General features: G+C 49.4%; 1 protein-coding gene across 1 annotated transcript; it reads left to right on the top strand.

Moving 5' to 3' along the window:
• Positions 1 to 144: 144 nt before the first annotated feature.
• ETS2 (ETS proto-oncogene 2, transcription factor) lies at positions 145 to 19,913 on the top strand. Its single transcript, XM_070796926.1, has 10 exons — positions 145 to 431; positions 4,906 to 4,977; positions 8,256 to 8,367; positions 9,606 to 9,725; positions 10,023 to 10,223; positions 12,049 to 12,132; positions 13,328 to 13,552; positions 14,632 to 14,895; positions 16,440 to 16,558; positions 17,704 to 19,913. Exons 2-10 carry the CDS (start codon positions 4,906 to 4,908, stop codon positions 17,917 to 17,919), a joined length of 1,413 nt encoding a protein of 470 aa, XP_070653027.1. The 5' UTR covers positions 145 to 431; the 3' UTR covers positions 17,920 to 19,913.
• Positions 19,914 to 21,983: the final 2,070 nt, after the last annotated feature.

Here is a 21,983-nt window from a genome sequence, read left to right on the forward strand (position 1 = left end):
GGCCTGGCCCCCTCCGCCGCCCCTCCTCCTCTCTCCCCTCCCCCTCCGCCCCTCCTCCTTGTCCCGAAGTCCCCTCCCTCCTCCCTCCTCCCTCCTCCCCCCCGAAACCCCGGCTCCAGAAGAGCGCGCGGCGGAGGGCACCGGCCGGTTACTTCCTCCGGCGGCGGCGCGGAGCGCGGTGCAGCCACAGCCCGGATCGCCCCGATCGTCGCGAGCCGGCCCGCCGTCCCCGGCCCGCCCAGGCCTCCCGGATCTCCCGGAGCCCGCCCGCCGTCCCCGGTCCGCCCCGGCCTCCCCGAGCGCCCCGAGCCCGTCCGCCGCCCCCGGCTTCCCCGAGCGCCCCACTCGCGCGCCCGCGCCCCCGCGCTCGCCGGCGCGCACCGAGGAAGCCCGGGCCCCGAGCCCCGGGCGGCCCTGCCCGAAGCGGCGCGGTAAGAGCGGGGTCGGGCCGGGCGGGGTGGCCGGGGTCCGGCGGGGGTCGGCGGGCGGGGAGCGCTCTGCGGCGCCCGCTTCTCTCCCGGGGAACCCAGGAACTGAGTTGGGACGCAGGTGGCGCCCCGGATCCCCAGGGCGCAGCCGAGGTCCAGGCAGGGTGGCGACTATTCGTGGGATTCTGGGGTCGCGCGTCCAGGATCAGTCCGCTTGGGGTTCTTATTCCCCGTGTCGAGTGGCTTTGGGGGTAGGTGGGTGGGCGGCGAGCAGGGTTCCGGGTGGGCCCGGCCGTGACGCGCGGAGCCGGCTCCGAACTTGGGCCGCGGGGCCTGGGGTCGCCGAGGCGGCTGGGGCGCGCAAGGCGCGCCGGCTCGTTTCACTTGCTTTTGTTTTAAAAGGAAACGCAGGCGTGAAGGCGGGGGTGGCTCCTGCCGGTGGGCGCCCGGCGAACCTGATTTCGCCTGGGGGCTTGGGGGACGCGCGAGAAGGTGTCTGAGGGCCCCTGGCGCGCCCTGGTTTGCCGGTGACTTACCGGAGGGCGCCGGGCCCGGCAAGATCCGGGGCGCCTGAAACACCTGGGGAACTGCGGCTCCCACCCCCGCTCCCCGTCACCTGCGCTGTCGCGTCCGGGGCCCGGCCAGGGCGGCAGGCAACGGGGGCGCGGGGAGGATCCGGCGGCTCTACCGAGACCCCCGGGGCTCCCCAGGACCTCTGCATTCGGGCCCCTTGATGCTGGGAGGTGAATGTGGGGACAGTGTCGGAAATGGGGTTATGGGTGCGCAAGGCTGCCTCTAATTTCGGGATCTTACAGCATTTTGGACGAAGGGGTAACAGCGTTTGTGCGTATATGTTTTTTTTTTTTTTTCCAAGCACTCGAGACTTTTTTATTGGCCTGTATTCACTTGTACAGTATCCTAAAATAGTATTTGACCTGCAGTTTATTTAGGGAATAAAGAAATGAGCAGCCCCCTTTGGAGATAGGGGTAGTTAATGTTAATTTACCGGTAACAGATTCATCTTGTTCCGTGCAGTGGAAGCGCCTGCGCGCTGTCTGCCATCCCACACCGCCACCAATCAGGGAGATAAATCTCAAAGTTAAGGTTTATTAAAATTCTGAATAATATCACAGTACAGTAAACTAGCGTGCTGTGTGTCCTGCAGGGAAATAGTCTAACACTCATTTCTGGGATTAGTCATTCCTCTCCCTAAATTGATAGCTTTCAAAGGAAAAAGAAAACCAATCTTCAAAAGTGCGCTTAGGGTTTGATTTTTTTTTTTTTTTTTTTTTTCTTTTCCAATTTGCCTAAATGCAAACCTGTGCTCTAATCTCCTAGAAGCAATCACTTGTTCCCATAAGGGTACTGTTGTTGGGCAAGTTCTACTTGTTTTAAAATTGAACATGTCTGCCATTTACCCATTTTTTTCTGTTGTTGCTCAAGAGCAGCGATCAATAGGGCAATGGCAAAAAGACCTGAATGTGAAATTGATTTATGTGGACTGATTTGGCCTGTCTGCTGTCTTCACAAGCCCTGTTGAGTAGAACTGTTGTTTAAACGCTAAGTCACGTCTCACTCTCTGCAACCCCATGAACCCCACCAGGCTCCTCTGTCCATGGGATTCTCCAGGCAAGAATACTGGAGTAGGTTGCCATTTGCTTCTTCAGGGGATCTTCCCAACCCAGGGATTGAATCTGTGTCTCCTGCGTTGGCAAACAGATTTTTTACCACTGAGCCACCTGTGAACCTGTTGAGTAAAACAGGGGAACTTAAATTTGATTAGCTATGCGTTTGCCAGAAATGATTGGTAGAGCACTTTGATTCTACATGGTTTTTACAAAACAAATTAAAAGCCGAACAACAAAAGAATTCTATTCCGCAGCTGGTAATTAGAGCTCTTTATATGGGAGTGGTAGACTGCCTTTCCTCTCAGAATTTGTACACAAAAACCAGGCGAGGTTGCTCCATGGCCTTCCACATCTATTCTCGGTCCATCTCCGTGGAGCTCAAGAATGTGGAGTAAAGTCTGCAAATCAGGAGAAGGAGACGGGTAATTGACACCCAAGATGTCCTTTCATTTTGGTCTCCTGTTTTGAGGCTTGCTGATGTCATCAACAGGTGACAGGGCTTCATTCATGCAGATCAGTGGCATAAAGCTCTCCATTAAGGAGCATTTTGCATCTGTGCAAAGTCGGCCAGCAGGAGCCTAGGCTTGTGGTATCTGTGTGTGATCTCTGCTCTTCACTGCTGGGAGGAGGGTCGAGGCCTCACCATTCAGGGGATCCTGGCTCAAGGCGGAGCTCAGGTCAGGCCATATCCCCAAGGGGTTTTGGTCTGCTCTGTGCCCCTGAGGGCTTCCCCCATCCCGCAGTAGCCCTGTGATCCTGGGCAAAGTCCTGGGACGGGGGTGTCTCTGTAGCCTCTCTGTCAGATGGCATAACATCTACCTCTCTGGGATATCAGACTGTTGAGTAAGGTGACAAGGCGTGGTCCCCCAGCTCAGGCTTAGCCCTTTGAAAGTAGGAACCTACCATGGCAGTGATCATCCATAGTGTATATTGATTTTTGATTGATTGTGGATGACAGGATTCACCAAGTGGGGGTTCTGAGCAGACGCAGTCCTTTTTGATCCAGAACAACACCCCCTCCCCAGCCCCCATTATTTACTGTCAAACCTTTCCAGCCTGCACCGGCCCCCCTGATGATGACCTGCCCTCAGAGGTTTTTAACAACTGCCCCCACCCCCCAGGTGGCTCGGTGGTAAAGCATCTGCCTGCCAGTGCAGGAGACACGGGTTCCATCCCTGGGTCAGGAAGATCCTCTGGAGTAGGAAATGGCAACCCACTCCAGGATTCTTGCCTGGAAAATTCCATGGACAGAGAAGCCGGGCAGGCTCCAGTGCATGGGGTCGTGGAGTCTGACACTACGGAGCATGCACACCCTCCGCCCCCACAAACACACCATTGCCTCTGGCCTCCCCTGTGGCAGGGACTCTCCTCCCACACTGCCTTTCTAGCCAAGGGGGGTGTGTGTGTGTCTGTATGCTGAGTCCTTAGGAGGTCTGGTTTAGCCATAGTGTTGACCATAAAGAGAAAACAAGAAAGGACAAACTCGAATTAAGTAGTTACAGGAAAATATGCTGTTTGCCTCTGCTAGTCAGCCTTATCCATTGCACAATATTTTAATTACTCAAAGTTTTGGTTGAAACAGGTAGCAGCACCCAGTGGAGACCTCAGAATGGGCAGTGAGAGGTACCCATGAAGTTTCCTATTCTAGACCTCCTGTTCCTGGTTCTGAAGCCAGGAGGGTGGGTTACTGTCATGGGGGCTTTCCCAGGGTACTTGAAAATCAGGTTCAGTTGCTTTGTTTTTTTTTTTTCATCTAATGCTCTGGCAGGATTATCTAAGTACTTTTCTCACGAACTAATATTTAACTTACCCTGGCAAACAGTAACGTTTTAGGGCCCCAGATAAGTTTTCAGTTGATTACAGCAAATCACAGGTCACTTAGGGAATTGTCCAGTTGCAGGTCATACATGTAGCTCTTAAGCTTTCCAAGGGCCGCAGTTAAATACAGTGAAATAGATGAAATTAATTTCAGTTAACCTAACATTCAGAATATTACATAAACACGCAGTAAACAAAGAGTCAATACTGAGATAGTTGACTTTTTGCTGCGAAATCTTTGAAATCGAGGGCAAGCACATCTGAGTCCGCCCTAGTCCAGGGCCAAGTGCTCAGGAGTCACACGTGGTTACCACACGGGTCAGCGCGGGTCAAAGGCAAAAGCCCAGGCCATCCAAGTAAGGCAGGTCCGCAGTCGGAGTTACTTCCTCTTAAAGAAACGCACAGCTGAGCAGCCTGCAAATGCAGGATTTTGAGCTTGTGTGCTCAACGCTGGAGAATCTGAGATAATGCAGGAGAGTTTCATCTCAAGCTGCCCTTCTTCCTTTCTCTGTGCTTCCTGAGCTTGGAGAGGGGGGGAGGGCGCCTCCGAGGCGGGTCTTCCAGTGGGCTTTCCAGGATTTGGATCTGCCCAGGAGCAGAGGTGGCGGCTGGCCCTGGAGCTCCCAGGTTGAGCTGGCTGCCCCTTGCATGCAGGAGGTGGTCCACGGCCAGGCAGCCCACCCACCCACAGCCCCAAACAGCCTCTACACCCCGACCTGACCTTGAAATTGGCGATGAAAAACAGGTCTTCTGCACTCCTGTCCTGGAAGGACCCAGGCCCCCAGCCTTGCTATCCCAGCCAGCCGGAAGGCAGCTTTATCTGAGCCCCTCAGATCCTAAGGGAATTCTGCAGGCGGCATTATTATTTAATTCCTTGAGTAGCATCACCTTTGTGAGAAGAATTCCTGGCATTCGGTTCTGAATGACCTGTTAGGGCTGGAGCACTGGAACTGAGGTGTGGGTGCGGGTTTAACCATGGCCTTGGTTTGTTGCCTCTTTCAACTCTTAATTTTTTTTTCTTCTTGTTAAAGATGAATGATTTTGGAATCAAGAACATGGACCAGGTGGCTCCTGTGGCCAGCAGTTACAGAGGGACACTCAAGGTGAGTGAACGAGTCTTAATAAAAACTTAGAAAATTGGAAAGCTCAGTTTCTTGGAGTGAAAAAACAATTGGGTCCCAGGAGACCGGTTCTAGCTGTGAGACTGGTTGTGTGACTCTGGACTGTTTGCTTAATCTCTGGGTCTCAGTGTTTTCCTCTGTTAAATGGGTTTCCTGGTGTTTGTTTGACTTATCCTCCAAGATATGAAGGAAACCATTCAATTTGTAGATGGTGAGACCTTGGTAGTTGATTTCTGAGGCTCCTACCAGGTGGAATGTTCCATAAATTCTCAAGAGAATAGAACTGGAGGAGGTATCTGTTCTGTCCACCCAGGAAGTTTCCTCAAGTGATGGCAAAGAGCTGAAAGAGCTTAGAGGAGGCAGGCAGGCCCAGTTATTGGCTGCTGCTCCTGCTCTCATCCGAAGGGTCAGTGCCTGTGGGGTTCAGGCAGTCTGTCCTTCCTGGGACAACTGCGGCTGTTTAAAAACAAAGAGAAAAACAGATTAAACAGCCTCCTCCCTTGTAATAAACATTTCATGTAGCTTCTATCTCACTCCCTTTTGGGAACATTCTTTAGCAACACAAATTGATAATTTCCCATTTGCCTTCTCCAAATATGACAGCGAGATTTGATTTTTTTTTTTTTTTTAGTGTTCTGTGGTAAAGATGTCTCACAAGCAGTGGTTTTAGATTGGTAGTGTTTTGTATAATATTGTGTCTCTGGCACGTTCCGCTTTTTACTATCGTTTATGAGGTTGTTTGTCTGATCAAACCCCAGGAGGCAAAAACCGACACAGGTCTCTCCAGAGTATCATGAAACTGATCAGATTTCAAGCCAGTGAGGTTTTTGTTGTTGTTCAGTCTGGTCAGACGTTTTCACTGTGGCCTGGCAGAAACCATACAAGAAATTACAGTAATATTAAGTTTGAAATGACACCTCTAGAGAGAAAATTTCTCCTATAAACTCGAAGAGCTTAGGCCTGTGTGATTTCTGGGCTTGGAGAAGAAATCGTTCTTGCTGAAACTGATGTCTTGAAATACGCCGTGGGAATTTATCTTGTCTTTTGGCTTCTTGGTTTTAAAAACAGAACAGAAGTGCAGTCAGGAAAGGAAAGGCATTTCTTAGTCACCTGGGCCACGCTTTGTTGTTCAGCTGCTTAGTCCTGTACGACTCTTTGCAACCCCTTGGACTGCAGCACGCCCAGCTTCCATGCCAGGAATTTAAAAAATCTATCCGGTATGTCACCAAAATTAGCATTGCTATAAGGTATTTTATAAGCTATTTAATAAGCTGTTTTATAACTCGAGATGAGTATTTCACACGTGCATGATTGGCCTCTCCCCGCCCCCCACCCCCCTGCCCCCGTGCGTCTTGGGCAGTTGGGTTTTTTGGGGGGCTGGGTGCCAACATCATTGGGCCAAGCTCCAACTTCTGCCTACCCTCTTATGTCATTCACTGTTCTGCATTTCTAAACAGAAAGCACACCAACCATTGGATCTGTAAATGTGTTACACGCTTTCTGATTGATGACTCAACAAATGGGTCACTGCATTACACATGACATGGGATTTCCAGCTTATGTTGGGAAAATATAGCCGTTCTTCACGTTTTTCTTCCACAAGTTAGGCAATGATGAATCAGGCCTTTGTCTGTTACTTACAAATGACTCTTACAGTACAGGCTCTTCCATTTGTATTTGAAATTCTCACAGCTCCAGGCTTATCTTTCTGTGTGTGTCTCTTCCCCTAAATTGTAGGTAGTTTAAATCTGTTTGCTTTGGAAATCTTTCCCCTTCATAGATGATGGGAGGCAGTAACGGAGTGACCTTTTCAATACACTATATTTTTACAAAATTAAATCTTAAAGAATGTTCTTATATGTATTTTGTTTGATTTTTGTCATTTGATATTTTTCTTTCCCTGCCTTTCATCTTAACTGCAGTGAGCTGAAGCTGTTTTGCCAAGGATCATTTTTTTCCCCCCTCCTTATTTATTTTCTTATATATTGAAGTATAAATATAGTAGGGCTTCCTAGGCGGTGTGGTGGTAAACAATTTGCCTGCCAAGGCATGAGAGGCAGGAGACACAGGTTTGATCCCTGGGTCTGGAAGATCCTTTGGAGGGGGAAATGGCAACCCACTCCAGTATTCTTGCTTGGAAAATTCCACGGACAGAGGTGCCTGGAGGGCTACAGTCCATAGGGTTGCAAAAAGTCAGATACTATTACCTGTACACACACATAGTTACTTTACATTGTTGTTAATTCCTGTTATACAGCAAAGTGGTTTGGTTTATATATATATGTATATATATTTACACATATATACATAGATATACATGTACATTTTAAACATTATTTTCCATTATGATTTCTCATAGGATTTTTTCTTTTTAATTAGGGGATAATGTTACATTGTTGTGTTAGTTTCTGCTGTACAACAGCGTAAGAGGCATTTTCCTTATGAACATGGCCTGCGTATCTCACCCATTTAGCTGAGAAGGGCTAGGTGTTTGGATTGAGGTGGTCTCCGAGTCCCTCCAGGCACTGTTCTAAGACTCTCTGGGTTTTAGGTTTGTTTGCTTAACTTATACATTTAACTTGATTAGGCCATTAAAAGTAAATTCCCAGTCATTCTGATTCTGTGGTTGATGACAGGCAGACCTTGATAGACTGCACTTTGCTATACTGAGTTTTTTTTTTTTTTACAGATTGAAGGCTTGTGCTAACCCTGCAGTCTAGCATTGATTGGCACCATTTTTCCAACAGCATTTGATCACTTCGTGTCTCTGTGTCACATATTGGTAATCCTCGACATGTTTTAAACCCTCTGCTAGCAAAAGGATTACCAAGGCTCAGATGATGGTTAGCATTTTTTAGCAATAAAGTATTTTTTAATTAAAGTATGTGCACAGTTTTTAGACACCATGCTATTGCACACTTAATACTGTAAGAGTAACTTGTATATGTATTGGGAAGCCAAGAAATTTCTGTGACTCACGTTACTGTGATGGTTACTTTATTTCGGTGGTCTGGAACCAAGCCTGCAGCATCTCCAAGGTGTGCCTGTAAGTGATCCAGAGTAAAGAGATCCTTTGGGTCACTTGCATCTTCTCAGAAGTCTGCTCAGAGTGCCAACTGGTCAATGCCACGCGTGGCTTTATACCTGGCAAATTGAATCAGGGTGTTTTGGTGAGGCTGCCCATGGACCACTTTTAAAACAGGTCATTAACTAAGTGTAAATGCCAACGTTTCCGTTTTCTTTCCCTCTTTCCTTTGCAGCGCCAGGCCGCCTTTGACACCTTTGATGGGTCCCTGCTTGCGGTTTTCCCTTCCCTAAATGAAGAGCAAACACTCCAGGAAGTGCCAACCGGCTTGGATTCGATTTCTCATGGTAATTGGTTACTCAGACTTGATGAATTGAGCGTGATGTCGCTAAGGATCTCAGTTCATAGATTACCGTTCGTAAGGGATGCACATTGATGTCTTGAATCTTTGTATGAAAAGTCAGACAGAGGCTGGGATCTGGGAGAAAACATTTCTTTTTTATGCAGCTGGTGACTCTGAAGTTCTTACCTGCTAGACACACCCCAGGGAGAGGAGGTGCCCTGCTGGGGGCAAACCGCAGGGGGCCCTGAGCGGCTCCTTAGGCTGCTCCAACTCTGCAGCCAGCCCAGGCCCCATCTCCCAGTCCCCTCTGTGACACAGACCAGTGGACCTCACAGTGCACCCCACCTTTTCATCCTAGGTTCACGTCCTTAGCTTAGATTTTTCCCCCGCTACCGCCAGTTTTGGGGCAGCAAAGTATTCCTGCTCATCTTTAACCATCTGCCTTTGTGCCTGTAGTTCTTCCTATCAGTGTTCTTTCTTTTGAAAGGTATAGCACGTCAGGTGATGCCTCTGTGATTACTATGATAGAGTTATTAGCGGGAGACATTCCAGAGATGACTGTCACATGAAGTCAGTGCTAAAAAATACAGCCCAGAAAATTAATTAAAACGCATATGCTTGCGTAAGTGTGCTGTCACGTGACAGCCATTCATCATTCTTGAAATTGCTGAGGGAATGCAGAGAAGGTTGTTTTTCAAAAAAATTGACGTCACAGGTGCTAAGTACTATTTGTTCCTGCGACATCTGCTGTCCCTTTGCCTGCAGCTTAGTTTAATGGATGGAAGTCGCTTCCAGATTAGCCATTTACAACCCCTTAAGGCTTTTGGTGAGAAACCACACAACTTCGTCTGTTGTCAAAAATGTAAGACTGGCTGGCCTGCAAAAGAAACCTTACCTAGGTGTCGATCACTGCTTTCTGAAGTTTGGCAAAAATTTGACTTGAGTGTTGCTTTACATTTTTTTTTTTTTCAAATAAGGGTAGTTATTAAATTGTAAGAAGTATAGTTACATAATTATTAAAATAATACGTGTTTTATTAAATTGCAATATATTTTCTCAGTTTCGTTCAGAAACCATTTTGGTTATATTAATATTTATGCTCCTCTGGGGAATGATGCTGAAGACTGAGGATCCTCATTGTTCTTCCATAGGAGCTAAGACTTCCTCCCTCCTCCCCTATCCGTTCTCCCTGTGCTGTGGCCAGCTGGAACTCTTAACGTCCCCATGGGGTTTGTTTTCCAGACTCAGCCAACTGCGAGTTGCCTCTGCTGACCCCATGCAGCAAAGCTGTGATGAGTCAAGCCTTAAAAGCCACCTTCAGTGGCTTCAAAAAGGAGCAACGCCGGCTGGGGATCCCAAAGAGTAAGTGCTGCTTCTTGGAGCTGTGTTCTGCCCTGCGCTGTGCTAGACCGGGAAGTCGGGCCGCCATAGCTTGAGATGGCGTCATTTCAAGCATGTGCCTAGGGTGTCTTGCAAAGAGGGGCAGAGATCTCATGAAGCTGAGCTGAGCCACCCCTCTGAACGCTTCTTCCAGCACTGCTGTTAGCACCTCAGCGTCTGCTGGCTCGTCACCTTGAGCCCTGGTGCCCATCGGGGCTCTGCAGGTAAATCAGGAGTGTGTCTGGCCTCACCGCCTTGCTTTTCTCCCCTCCCTGCTAGATCCATGGCTGTGGACTGAGCAGCAGGTGTGCCAGTGGCTTCTCTGGGCCACCAACGAGTTCAGTCTGGTGGATGTGAACCTGCAGAGGTTTGGCATGACAGGGCAGGTGTTGTGTAACCTTGGCAAGGAGCGCTTTCTGGAGCTGGCGCCCGACTTTGTGGGTGATATTCTCTGGGAGCATCTGGAGCAGATGATCAAAGGTACCTGTGAGCAACGGGGTGATTGTGGTGGGAAAGAGTGATGGGGGAGCTGTGCATGCTAACTGTAGAGTCAGCAATTCAGTGATGGAAGGCAGATAGACTGAAAATGGCATTGCACAAGTCAGCTCCATGGTGACTTCAATGATTTCAATTCCACTTAAGTACGTGTGTGGGGAGCATTAGCCACAAGGTGGGAGCCTTAGTCACCAAGGTGTTCAGTGTCGCCAGACCTCATGAGTCGGAGGCATACATGTGGCTCTGACGTCAAGGCAACTGGGATGCCCGTGTTTGGGGGCTCACTTTACAGAGCCTTGAGAAATCAGTTGGTCCCAACCAAAGCGTGCCTTTGATAAACTGGGAATTTTATAGTTATTTTCCTTAAGACCAGATGGGATCCCACAAAGACTTTTTGTTTTATGTTTGTAAACAAATGTAGAAGTGATTGATGTATATTTTACACACTGAAATATTGTACAGCAACTAGCCTTCAAGCAAAAGAACTCTCATGTAGAAAATGTTGATTTAGACCTAAACAGAGCATTGAGACTAGTGTTAAAAATACATTGAGCCTTACGGGCGGTGACGCCCTCCCCATGAGCTCATGCCTCTCGCAAAGTATCTCCTTCATCCCTCTCCAGAAGAGACGAGGAAGCAGGAGCAAGTGCCTCGTGCAGAGCCCCAGTTCCTGTTTCATGGGTGTGAAATGCCCAGGATGCTACAGAATCACCCTGTCTTTAGCCATGCACAGGCAGTAGTTATGTGTGTTCACTGCTGTGCTGTTCTTGGCCAGCCTTCAGGAGGAAGAGCAACCTTACAGGAGGACCAGCCTTACAGAAGGCTGCTCCTTCGATTCAGACCGAAGCAGTGCTCAACGTACCCTGTATCAAGATGAGTGGGAAACCTTCCCAATACACATTTTGGATAAAAGAAGAAAAAAACCACATTGAGTTAAAAAGCAAGATATAGGAATCTTCAAGTTAAAAATATAAGAAAATAAGCCTGTTGGTGGAGTTCAGAGAAATATTTCTCATTCAATTGATTTTAAACTCTGAGTTTCAACACCTATTACAGACTCAGCATCTTAAAAAGATCTCAGGGCCCCCCACCAGCTCTTTGTAGTTATGACTTCTGAGGGCCAGGGAAACCTAAAGACCCTTAAATTTTCCCTGAACCTGGACAAGTCTGATCTGACAAGTTTCTGTTTGAATCTGTTTGTTGGCATGTTGGACCCATTTTGCGATTTCTTAGTGTGTGTGTGTGGTTGTGTGTTTGTAGAAGTAAGTTCACACAGAGAATGCCAACCTTTTCCTTTTTAAAGTTCCTGGACACATGGGTCCCACTTGGAAGCCCATGGCACTGTTTTGACCTCTCTGTAGCTCTTCCCATGCGTGGACACACCTTAGGGTTTGAGGTGATGGATCTGAAGCATCACCAGGGCAGAGAACCTGTCCAGGTCCCTAATTTGCTGTGTTCCCAGCCCCTGGTGAAGAGGGTACTTCATAAGCATTTAACCCTTTGTGGACTACATGGATGAATTCAATACATCATCTAGTTCGCTCAAATTATACAATAGAAAATTTAACTTTGCCAATGGCAGCACTAATTTTAGAAGTCTTTTTCTAGTTATTAGGAAAATACGTTGCTGTCTCTAGTACTTTTAAAAAACATAATGACACGGAACACCATCGGATTAAGTATGCAACTAAAATGCATTTCTTTATGCTGGAATAACCGTAGAACAGTAATTCAGAAAGGAACTTTTTTTCCTTGCGTCGTTTAAAACCTCTCAATTTGTAATTTTCTGTCTCCTCTGTCAATTTTTCAGAAAACCAAGAAAAGAACGAAGATCAGTATGAAGAAAATTCGCATCTCAACTCAGTTCCTCATTGGATTAATAGCAATTCGTTAGGTCAGTGCAATGAATTCTGCCCTTGAGAGCTTGGTTCTAAGACTTCCTGTTAGATTCACAAAGGGTGCGAAGCCAGGGTCTAGACCTGCACTGTCCCACACAACGGTCACAACTCACAAATCCAGGCCACTGGTCACTTGAAGTGTTGCTGGTCCACACTGAGATGTGCAGTGAGATAAAACTCATGCCCACCCATCTGAAAGTCTTAATATAAATGTCTCCTTAATAACTTTTAACATTATGATTACATGTTGAAATGATAATGGATTTCTTGCATACATTCTGATCAGTTGTATCTGACTCGCTGTGACCCTATAGACTGTAGCTCACCAAACTCCTCTGTCAGTGGGATTCTCCAGGCAAGAATACTGGAGTGGGTTGCCATTTCCTCCTCCAGGGGATCTTTCCAACCCAGGGATTGAACCCACGTCTCTTGTATCTCCTGCATTGGCAGGCGGGTTCTTTACCGTCTCTTGGGTCAAGTAAAATGTTCAAACTTGTTTTGCCAGTGTCTTTTTAGTTTTCCAGTGGAGCTGTTAGAAAATCTAACATTGCATTATGGTGGCTTGTGTTAACCTTTGCATTGGCCAGCGCTGGTTGAGGCAATTTATAACGCAAGGGGGCAGAATGGAGTGAGCTGATCGCCAGGGTCAGATCAGTATAATAGATAAAGGTGGCAGGCACAGGAGGTATGTGAACAGCAGTACCCCATTTGCTCTGGGATGTTACAGAATTTGGGTCGGTGTTTCTGGTGGTTGACGCTGGTGAGCGCAGCTTACGGTGGTCCCCTCGGGCATGGGCAGGGTGACTGGACAGGCTCACTTATGGGTCACAGGCTGGACGGCAGATCGCTTAGTTGGTCTGGACCTGTTTGCTCGGAAGGCGAAAGAGCCAATGACCCTGTCGTCCTGAGGCTCCCGCGGAAGCATTAGGAATATCCACCTGCAGCATTGCCCCAAGGGTCCAGAGGCTGCAAGCCTTTTGGGAAAGGGCCCTGGACTAAGAAGATGGACAGTTAGAACAGAGGAGGACTCGGTGGAAAAGCTGCCTGTCAAAGCCTCAGAGTGTCCACTGAGATCTTGCAGAGGGAGGGCTGGAGCGGGAGGGTCTGCTCGCGTTCCCTCTGGTTGGAGGCGTGTAGGCTCTCTGGTCATCACGCTGATGTCACCTGACAGCCCGTGGTCCCGTGTTACAGGTTTTGGCGTGGAGCAGGCGCCGTACGGCATGCAGACGCAGAGTTATCCTAAAGGCGGCCTCCTGGATGGCTTGTGTCCAGCGTCCTCAGCGCCCAGCACGATCGGGCCAGAGCAGGACTTCCAGATGTTCCCCAAGGCCCGACTCAGCACCGTCAGCGTCAACTACTGCTCCGTGGGGCAGGACTTCCCGGCCGGCAGCCTGAACCTGCTCTCCAGCGCCTCTGGTGAGACCCAGGCTCCCGAGCGCCACTCTCGGTGGGGCTGGGGGTGTGATTTCCCGGGGCCATGGTCAGACCATGACCTGAGTTTCTTAATCAGTTGGCCCGTGCTCTGCCCCTGGAGGAGGTCAAGGGCTGGACTGCCGGGACCCGGCCACAGCAGCGATGCTCAGCGAGCTTGCTCCTCACGTGCCTCTGGCTCTGGTCTGGCCCGGAGGGTGTTGGGGAACCAGCAGAGTTCCTGCTCCCGTAGCAGGAGTCCTCCACCCACCCAGTGCGCTGTTGGAGGAGGCGGTGTAGGCAGGTGATGGGATGTCTTTGTGGAGACGAAAATGCATATTCCCAGGTGTCACAGTGATAAAGAACCCGCCTGCAGTGCAGGAGACATGAGACATATGTTTGATCCCTGGGGCGGGAAGATCCCCTGGAGGAGGGCATGGCAACCCACTCCAGTATTCCTGCCTGGAGAATCCCACGGACAGAGGAGCCTGGAGGGCTACGGTCCATGGGGTTGCAAAGAGTTGGATATAACTGAGCAACTGAACACACTCGCAAGTATGCAGTGTACAAAACTCAGATTGGATTTTATATATATATATATATATATATATATATATATACACCCCTGGGGACCACCACCCAGATTGAGATGGAGAGGGTGCCAGCATCCCACAAGGCTCTCTCATACTCCCACCCACTCAGTAGCACTCTCCCTACCCCCAGAAGATGCTACTGTCCTGACTTTTCTCATCACCGTCTTTCCCGTTCTTGAACTGGATGCAAAGTGTTCTCGTGTTGGGCTTTTGCTCACATTGTGTCTGAGATCCATCCGCATGGCTCCCCTTTCCCGTGCGGTGTAGCCCTCCGCTCGGAGTAGCCCTCCGCTCGGAGCTACACAATGTCTCTGTCCTCTTGCCTTTTATGGAAGAGGCGCTTGAGTGGCATGTTTATTCATAAGAAACAGGCGCCTCAATGAGAAACCTGAGTTGCTGTGCACCGGCGGGGCGAACGCCTGGAGGGGCCAGTGGTCGTGCCTGACCTTGCGTTGTCCTAGAGGGGTCAGAGCCCATGCTTGTCTCTGCCAGGGAAACCCAGGGACCACGACTCGGCGGAGACGGGCGGCGACAGCTTCGAGAGCTCGGAGTCGCTGCTGCAGTCCTGGAACAGCCAGTCGTCTTTGCTGGACGTGCAGCGGGTGCCCTCCTTCGAGAGCTTCGAGGACGACTGCAGCCAGTCCCTGGGCCTCAGCAAGCCGACCATGTCCTTCAAGGACTACATCCAGGACCGGAGTGACCCAGTGGAGCAGGGCAAACCAGTTATACCCGCGGCCGTGCTGGCCGGCTTCACAGGTGCGTGCGCCCGCCTTGTTTATCAAGGGCGTTTCTCGCTGGACGACCTCGCGTTGGTGCTCCCGGTTTTACGCGTGCGGTGTCATCCTTAAGCCGAGCGAGCTGTCTCCCTGCACCCGAAAGAGGCCACGTGGACAGGGATGTTCGTGGTCGCTGAGCTCAGCATAGTGGGTGGGAATCCCCAGGCTGCTCCCTCACCTGGTCAGTCCTGGCCGGTCCCCAAAAGGAGAGGAGAACAGCGGGGGACACGGGCCCTGGAGGCTGAAGCTCTGACTCAGCCACGCCTGGAATTTCAGAGACTGTAGCCTGGTGGGGGAAGGGGCACAGAGCTGGCCTCCAATAACCCAGGGACTGTTTACCTTCTGCTTCTCAGATCCATCTTATTTTGAAGGTTTGAGTAACAGCTATTCTAGGCGGGGACAAATATTAAAGCTGTTTTTAGAACCAGATATTTCCAGGTTTTTTTTTTTTTTAATTGCTTTCTGTGTCCTTAAATGTGCTTTTTTTTTTTTCCTTTTTTTATGCACCCCCCCCCCCCAATCCCATAGTTTGACCATATGGAGCCACTGGGGATTTAAAAAATACCTGCTTTTAAAAATCCAATAGGTTAAAATAAGAATATGCAGGCATCCCATTTCTTTTCTGTCCTGTAAAACAAACAGCCATGAAAATTACTTGGAGAGTGAAAATAGCTGTCATTTTCATACATGGGCGTCAGGGCCTAATCAGAAGGGAAACAGCCACGGTGTGGGTGGGTTTTCATTTTAACGTTAGTGATCATCGGTTGCCTTGCCAGCTCTGTGGTTGACTAGGACAGTACTGGGACCCTAGGGCGGCCTAGCATGGCTGGTAGTAGCCCATTTCACAGACAGGGAAGTGGGCTTGGAGGACGCTAGCTGTGGTCACTCAGGTCACAGCTGTATCCATGATGCGGTCACTGTGCCTTGGGGAATATACGGAGAGCACTTTGCAAAGCTTATACCTCACCCAACACATGCTAAGGCCCTGGCTACTCCCCTAGGTGCCCCAGTGACCACTCAGTCAACCAAGTCTTGGATCAAGCGATTTAGCCACTGTCATCTGGTCGGAAAGCCACGCGTGGGGTTCCAAGAATGACATGCCTCGCTCTGTGCTGAAAGGCCCCTTCTAAGGCCCCCACCCCTGTCCTACGAGGTGTCTCTAGAAATAAACCTTGAAAGTTATGACATAAGGAACAATTAAATGGAGGGAAGGATTTTGATGCCAAGGAGATGGTGGCCCAGAATTTGTTTTTTTTGTTTCTTTTCTCCAAAAGACCAAGCCCAGCGATCAAGGACCCGGTGATCTCTTTCCCAAGAGCAGGAGGCATGGGGGAAGAAGCCCTCACCTTGGGGTCTGGCCTCCTGCCATTAAAGCATCCAAGACTGTCACCAGCACCCAGCGCCACACCTTCACCTTGATACCCACTTGATACCACTTGATCTCACAGTTCTTGTTTCAGGAGGGTGACTCTAAAAGCCTTGCTGTGTTTAAAAACGTCTAACCCACCCCCTTCTCCCCTGCAGGAAGCGGGCCTATCCAGCTGTGGCAGTTTCTTCTAGAATTGCTCTCCGACAAGTCCTGCCAGTCATTCATCAGCTGGACGGGGGACGGGTGGGAGTTTAAGCTCGCTGACCCCGACGAGGTATGTCCAGACCCGGGGACTCAAGTCTCCAGGTTCTCAAACCTAATTCCATCACATGGGCTTTGCATGCAAGAAACGGGTCCCAAGTATATACAAATGAGAGCACTTCTGCAGGAGACAATTTCTGGCCCTTTAAGAGTCTTACTGCGATGATAAGCAGTTTAATATGCTGTACTCAGCGGCCCAGTCGTGTCTGACTCTCTGCAACCCCGTGCACTGTAGCCCACCAGGCTCCTCTGTCCGTGGGGTTCTTGAGGCAAGAACGCTGGTGTGGATTGTGTGCGTGGCACTGTTGGGCTTCCCCATCTTGCTCTGTCATTGAGCCGAAAGGCGCAGGCTATAAACTGAGGCTCTTGCCTGACTGTCGGAACACGTCGTAGGAAATTTGCCTTTTTCCCTTGCCGGGGGTGGGGGGCAGATACTGAGCCCCACTCCTCAGCTGAGCCAGCCCGTCTGGATGAGAAAGCTGAGGGCGGGTCCCATAGCAGCCCTTCAAGGATAGCGCAAGGGGCACCCGTGGTCTCTGGCACCTGTGGGGTGTGGTGCGTCAGCTCCCCAGTAACCCAGGGCGGCAGAGGCACTGAGGAATGCAGACGTCCACGTGACCTCGGTCCCACTGCGGCAGCTGCGGGCGCGGTGGTCTTGGAGTGCGAGCCCAGGAGGTGGGGGCACATAGCATTTCCTTTGTCTCAGGACCAGCCCCTTGATTCTGAACCCTTGGCTCCCGAACACTTTACTGAGGGAGAAGCCTCAGCAGACGAAGCTGTGGGTCGGGGGACCCGTCTCCCTCATCTGCCTGTCCCTCCATCCCCGGACAAATACCCAGGGATGCAGAGCAGGAAAGCAGACGGCATCTCTTCGGTCCCTTTGTGGTGGTCCAATAATCATGCATCCAAATTGTCATCAGGGCCAAAGGGTGCTTTTTCTTTCTTTTTTTAAAAATTAACTAATTTTGATGGGAGGATAGTTTTCTTTACAGTATTGTGATGGAGAAGGCGTGCTTTTTCTTTCTTTTTTTATTTATTTTGCTGGGAGGATAGTTTTCTTTACAGCATTGCGATGGTTTTTGCCAGGACGAGGGAGACACGTGTGCTTTTTTTCAATTAAGGAGTTTTAAATGGCACTCTTTCCCATCCCCGCCACAGGTGGCCCGCCGGTGGGGCAAGAGGAAAAACAAGCCCAAGATGAACTACGAGAAGCTCAGCCGGGGTCTGCGCTATTACTACGACAAGAATATCATCCACAAGACGTCAGGGAAGCGCTACGTGTACCGCTTCGTGTGCGACCTGCAGAACTTGCTGGGCTTCACGCCCGAGGAACTGCACGCCATCCTGGGCGTCCAGCCGGACACGGAGGACTGAGCCCGCCCGGGCTGGGGGCGGGGCTGTCAAAGCGCCCCGTCCCAGGACCCTGAAAGGCCGGACCGGCTCATCCGGCACGCCTATTGGAAGCAGTGGCCTTATTCCATCGGACACCGCAGTTCTTCGCCGAAAGCAGCACGGTTTCTCGCTTCTGAAAGCCTGCTGCCGGGAACCCGCCACTTAACGATGCTATTCCATTCTGTCGGCCCAGGAAGAAGCTTGGGGCCCCCGGCCTAGCCCTGGGCAGGCTGTACGGTGACAGGATCGGTCAGGCTGTTGGGTCTTCTCAAAGGAGCGAGCGTGTCACAGACGCACACTTCTTGGATTTTTCTTTTGCCTTTTTGCAGCCAGGAATCGCACAAGAGCTCTCTTTGGTTCTGAGGGGGAGGAGGGGGCAAAGACACATTCTGTTTCGAAGTTAGTTTGTATATATGACTGTAACCTTGTAATTGTTATCAGAGTCCCCTAACAGACCTATTTAACAGAAACTGTATATTGTAATTTAAAATAATTATATAACTGTATGTGAAAATAGGAATGCAGATGGCATTTTGCCGTGTTCGCTGGTTTTCAAGAGCACTGGCGTCCTTTTGCAAACATTTAATCTGCTGGTGCAGATTAAGAGAAGTTGTAAAGTGTGTATTATTTACATTTAATATGCCTACAGGAATAAGGTCTAAGAAGGTTCATTCCTGTTTTGTTTTGTTTTGCCTAGGTTGTTATCTATGGCAAGGACTTTGTACATTTGGGAATTTTTATAAGAAACTTAATGTTATTATCTGGGGGCCTCTCCTGGCCTCTCTGCTTCTCCTTTAATTGTAATGTAAAAGCTATAAAGCAGTATTTTTCTTGACAGATGGCATATGTTTTCCATTTCTATGCATGCCTTGAAATAAGTTTATAACAAAACTTACTTTATTTTTTAGTTCAACTATGTTTTCCCCAGCGACACACCTCCCCTGACCAGGCATTTCCTTCCCCAGCCCCACCCCCACACCCCAAATATGCTGTGTGATTAAAATAGGAATACTATTTTTGGAAATATGCGACTCCTTTTCAGAGATCAGGAGGGATTTATGTAGCAGCTATTTTTACTGCAAAAGTAACTCACTGGAAAAAAAATGTAATTTGTTAGAAAGTTTTATTTTTACTGCAGCACCATGAGCCATACAGAGCTGAAGATGCAGGGGGAGGGGAGGCTTAATTAATAAACTTCTCGGGCATGAGTGGAGCCTGATTTTGTCCCATCTTGTTTACCTGTGGAGTCTCAGGATTTCCCAACACCAAGCTGCTCCTTTCTGTTGAGTGTCCACCGTTTTTATTTTCTTGCACACAGAATGCCCAGAGGCAGAAAGAGGGTCAGCAGGATGGGAAAGAGAAGGCATTGGGGCCATTCATGTGAAGAAAGCGTCTTCATCGTGATGGAGACTTCCATAGTCCTTTTGAAGGAACCCCTGGTTCAGCCTGTGTTCCTGGCTTTTGTAAACGAGTGAGTTGGTTTCCAAGTCAGACAGTCTTCACTAGCGTCTGAGGGGGACGAGTGGTGATGTCTCTGAAGACGAGTCCTCCGTGTGATGAGACAGGGGAATTGGGTGGTAGGGTGAGCAGGGGAGAGCCGGAAGGGGGACCACGGAGTCTCATACCCAGACAAGACCGTTTGCAGTACCGCTAAGCACAGGATGTTCTTCTCAAGCAAGACCTGTTTATCTGCCGGACAGCTGTTTATAACATCAACAGACATGCGGCTGGGAACATCTTGCTGCTGACAGAAATCGGCCATCCGCTCGCTCATTTTATTTGGGCTTTGACCGCATGAATTTGCCAGTATTTGTTTTTATCTACAGAATTGGCAATTTTACATGGCTCGAGCCAAGAGTCATGGAAAATCAAATCCATGGTAAACCTTTGGCATGATAATAAACAGGACTTATATATCAAAGTTTTGTAATCTGGCCTTTTCTTTCTCAAATAATAAAGTATTTTGTTTACATCAATTCCTCCTTGTGAGAGTCTTCATGCTTCACCCCTCTGCCTCCCTCCCCCAGCATGGAGGCGGCAGATCCAGAGTGCTGGGCCTGCCCCTTGGTGGCTGTCACTCCAGGTCACAGCCCCTTTGAACTGACTTTACACACCTCTGCTGCTGCTGCTAAGTCGCTTCAGTCGTGTCCGACTCTCTGCGACCCCATAGACGGCAGCCCACCAGGCTCCCCCGTCCCTGGGATTCTCCAGGCAAGAACACTGGAGTGGGTTGCCATTTCCTTCTCCAATGCATGAAAGTGAAAAAATAAAGTGAAATTGCTCAGTCGTGTCCGACTCCTAGTGACCCCATGGACTGCAGCCCACCAGGCCCCTCCGTCGACGGGATTTTCCAGGCAAGAGTACTGGAGTGGGGTGCCATTGCCTTCTCCCTTACACACCTCTTCCCCAGCAAATCAGGACCAAGCTGGAACCTACTGTGAACCTTCCTGAAGCAATTCCCAAAAAGTATTCCCTAAAGAGAAGGTTTTTCAAGGAGAGATTAGAAAGATTTGGCTATCTTGTCTTCACCTGGGCTTTGGCAGAGATCACAGAAGAGACTTCAGGATATTTCTGTTAAGAACACGAGGGTGGCGACGTCCCTGCTGGTCCAGTGATTAAGTCTCTGCTTCCAGCGCAGTGGGTACAGGTTTGATCCCTAGTCAGGGAACTAACGGAGAAGGCAATGGCACCCCACTCCAGTGCTCTTGCCTGGGAAATCCCATGGATGGAGGAGCCTGGTAGGCTGCAGTCCGTGGGGTCGCAAAGAGTCGGACACGACTGAGCGGCTTCATTTTCACTTTCATTCACTGGAGAAGGAAATGGTAACCCACTCCAGTGTTCTTGCCTGGGGAATCCCAGGATGGGGGAGCCCAGTGGGCTGCCGTCTATGGGGTCTCACAGAGTTGGACACGACTGACGTGACTTAGCAGCAGCAGGGAACTAACATCCCACATGCTGTGTGGAATGACCAAAAACCAAAATAGGTTTTTAAAAATCCAGTTAAAGAAAGAAGAACCTTAGGGTTGGAAGCTCAAAGACTTGTAATTGAGGCCTCGACTGCCCTGGAGTTCTGATGTGACCAAGATGAGGGTGGTGGTCCTAGGATGCCTGAGCGCAAACTCATTCTTGGACCTCCTTTCCACTCTCCAGAATTAGTGAGGATTCCAGAACCGTAGATGGATCATGTCCAAGCTGTGCTGGAGCTGGCTCGCCATGGGCCAACCCAAGCTGAGGGTGTGGGCCTCTCCCCAGCGCTGCATCAGTGAGGTATTGGTAGCTGGAACTTGGTTGGGATGAAAGCAGTTATGCACCACCAAAATTAGCATCTGGGATGTCCTCTGTGGTGCAGTGGATCAGAGTCCACCTCCCAAGGCCGCGGACATGGGTTTGATCCCTGGTTCCAGGAAGATTCCACATGCCTCAGGGTAATTAAGCCAGTGTATCAACAGCTACTGAGCCTGCATGCTGCAATCACCAAAGCCCAGGCACTCCAACTTGAGAGTAACCCCTGACTGCTGCAACTAGAGAAAGCCTCTGTGCAGCAACCAAGACCACCCAGTGAAGCTAAAAATAAATACACATTTATTTAAACAAAAACAAAATCAGCATTTGCTACAAATCAGGGCTCCCCACCAACCCTTTTAAGGGAGCTTAAATACATTCTGAGAGTCCCCTGGACTGCAAGGAGATCCAACCAGTCCATTCTGAAGGAGATCAGCCCTGGGATTTCTTTGGAAGGACTGATGCTAAAGCTGAAACTCCAATACTTTGGCCACCTCATGCGAAGAGTTGACTCATTGGAAAAGACTCTGATGCTGGGAGGGATTGGGGGCAGGAGGAAAAGGGGACGACAGAGGATGAGATGGCAGGATGGCATCACCGACTCAATGGATGTCCCCTTTTCCTGACTGAGCAACTGAACTGAACTGAACTGAAATACATTTAACAGCACATCACTGATCATCAATATTAACTATATATATATAAATATATTATAAATTAAAGAAAAATTTAAAATATGACTCCACATTTTTGAAATAACACCT

Source organism: Bos indicus, chromosome 1 (assembly GCF_029378745.1).
Source record: "Bos indicus isolate NIAB-ARS_2022 breed Sahiwal x Tharparkar chromosome 1, NIAB-ARS_B.indTharparkar_mat_pri_1.0, whole genome shotgun sequence".
Taxonomy (NCBI): domain Eukaryota; kingdom Metazoa; phylum Chordata; class Mammalia; order Artiodactyla; family Bovidae; genus Bos; species Bos indicus.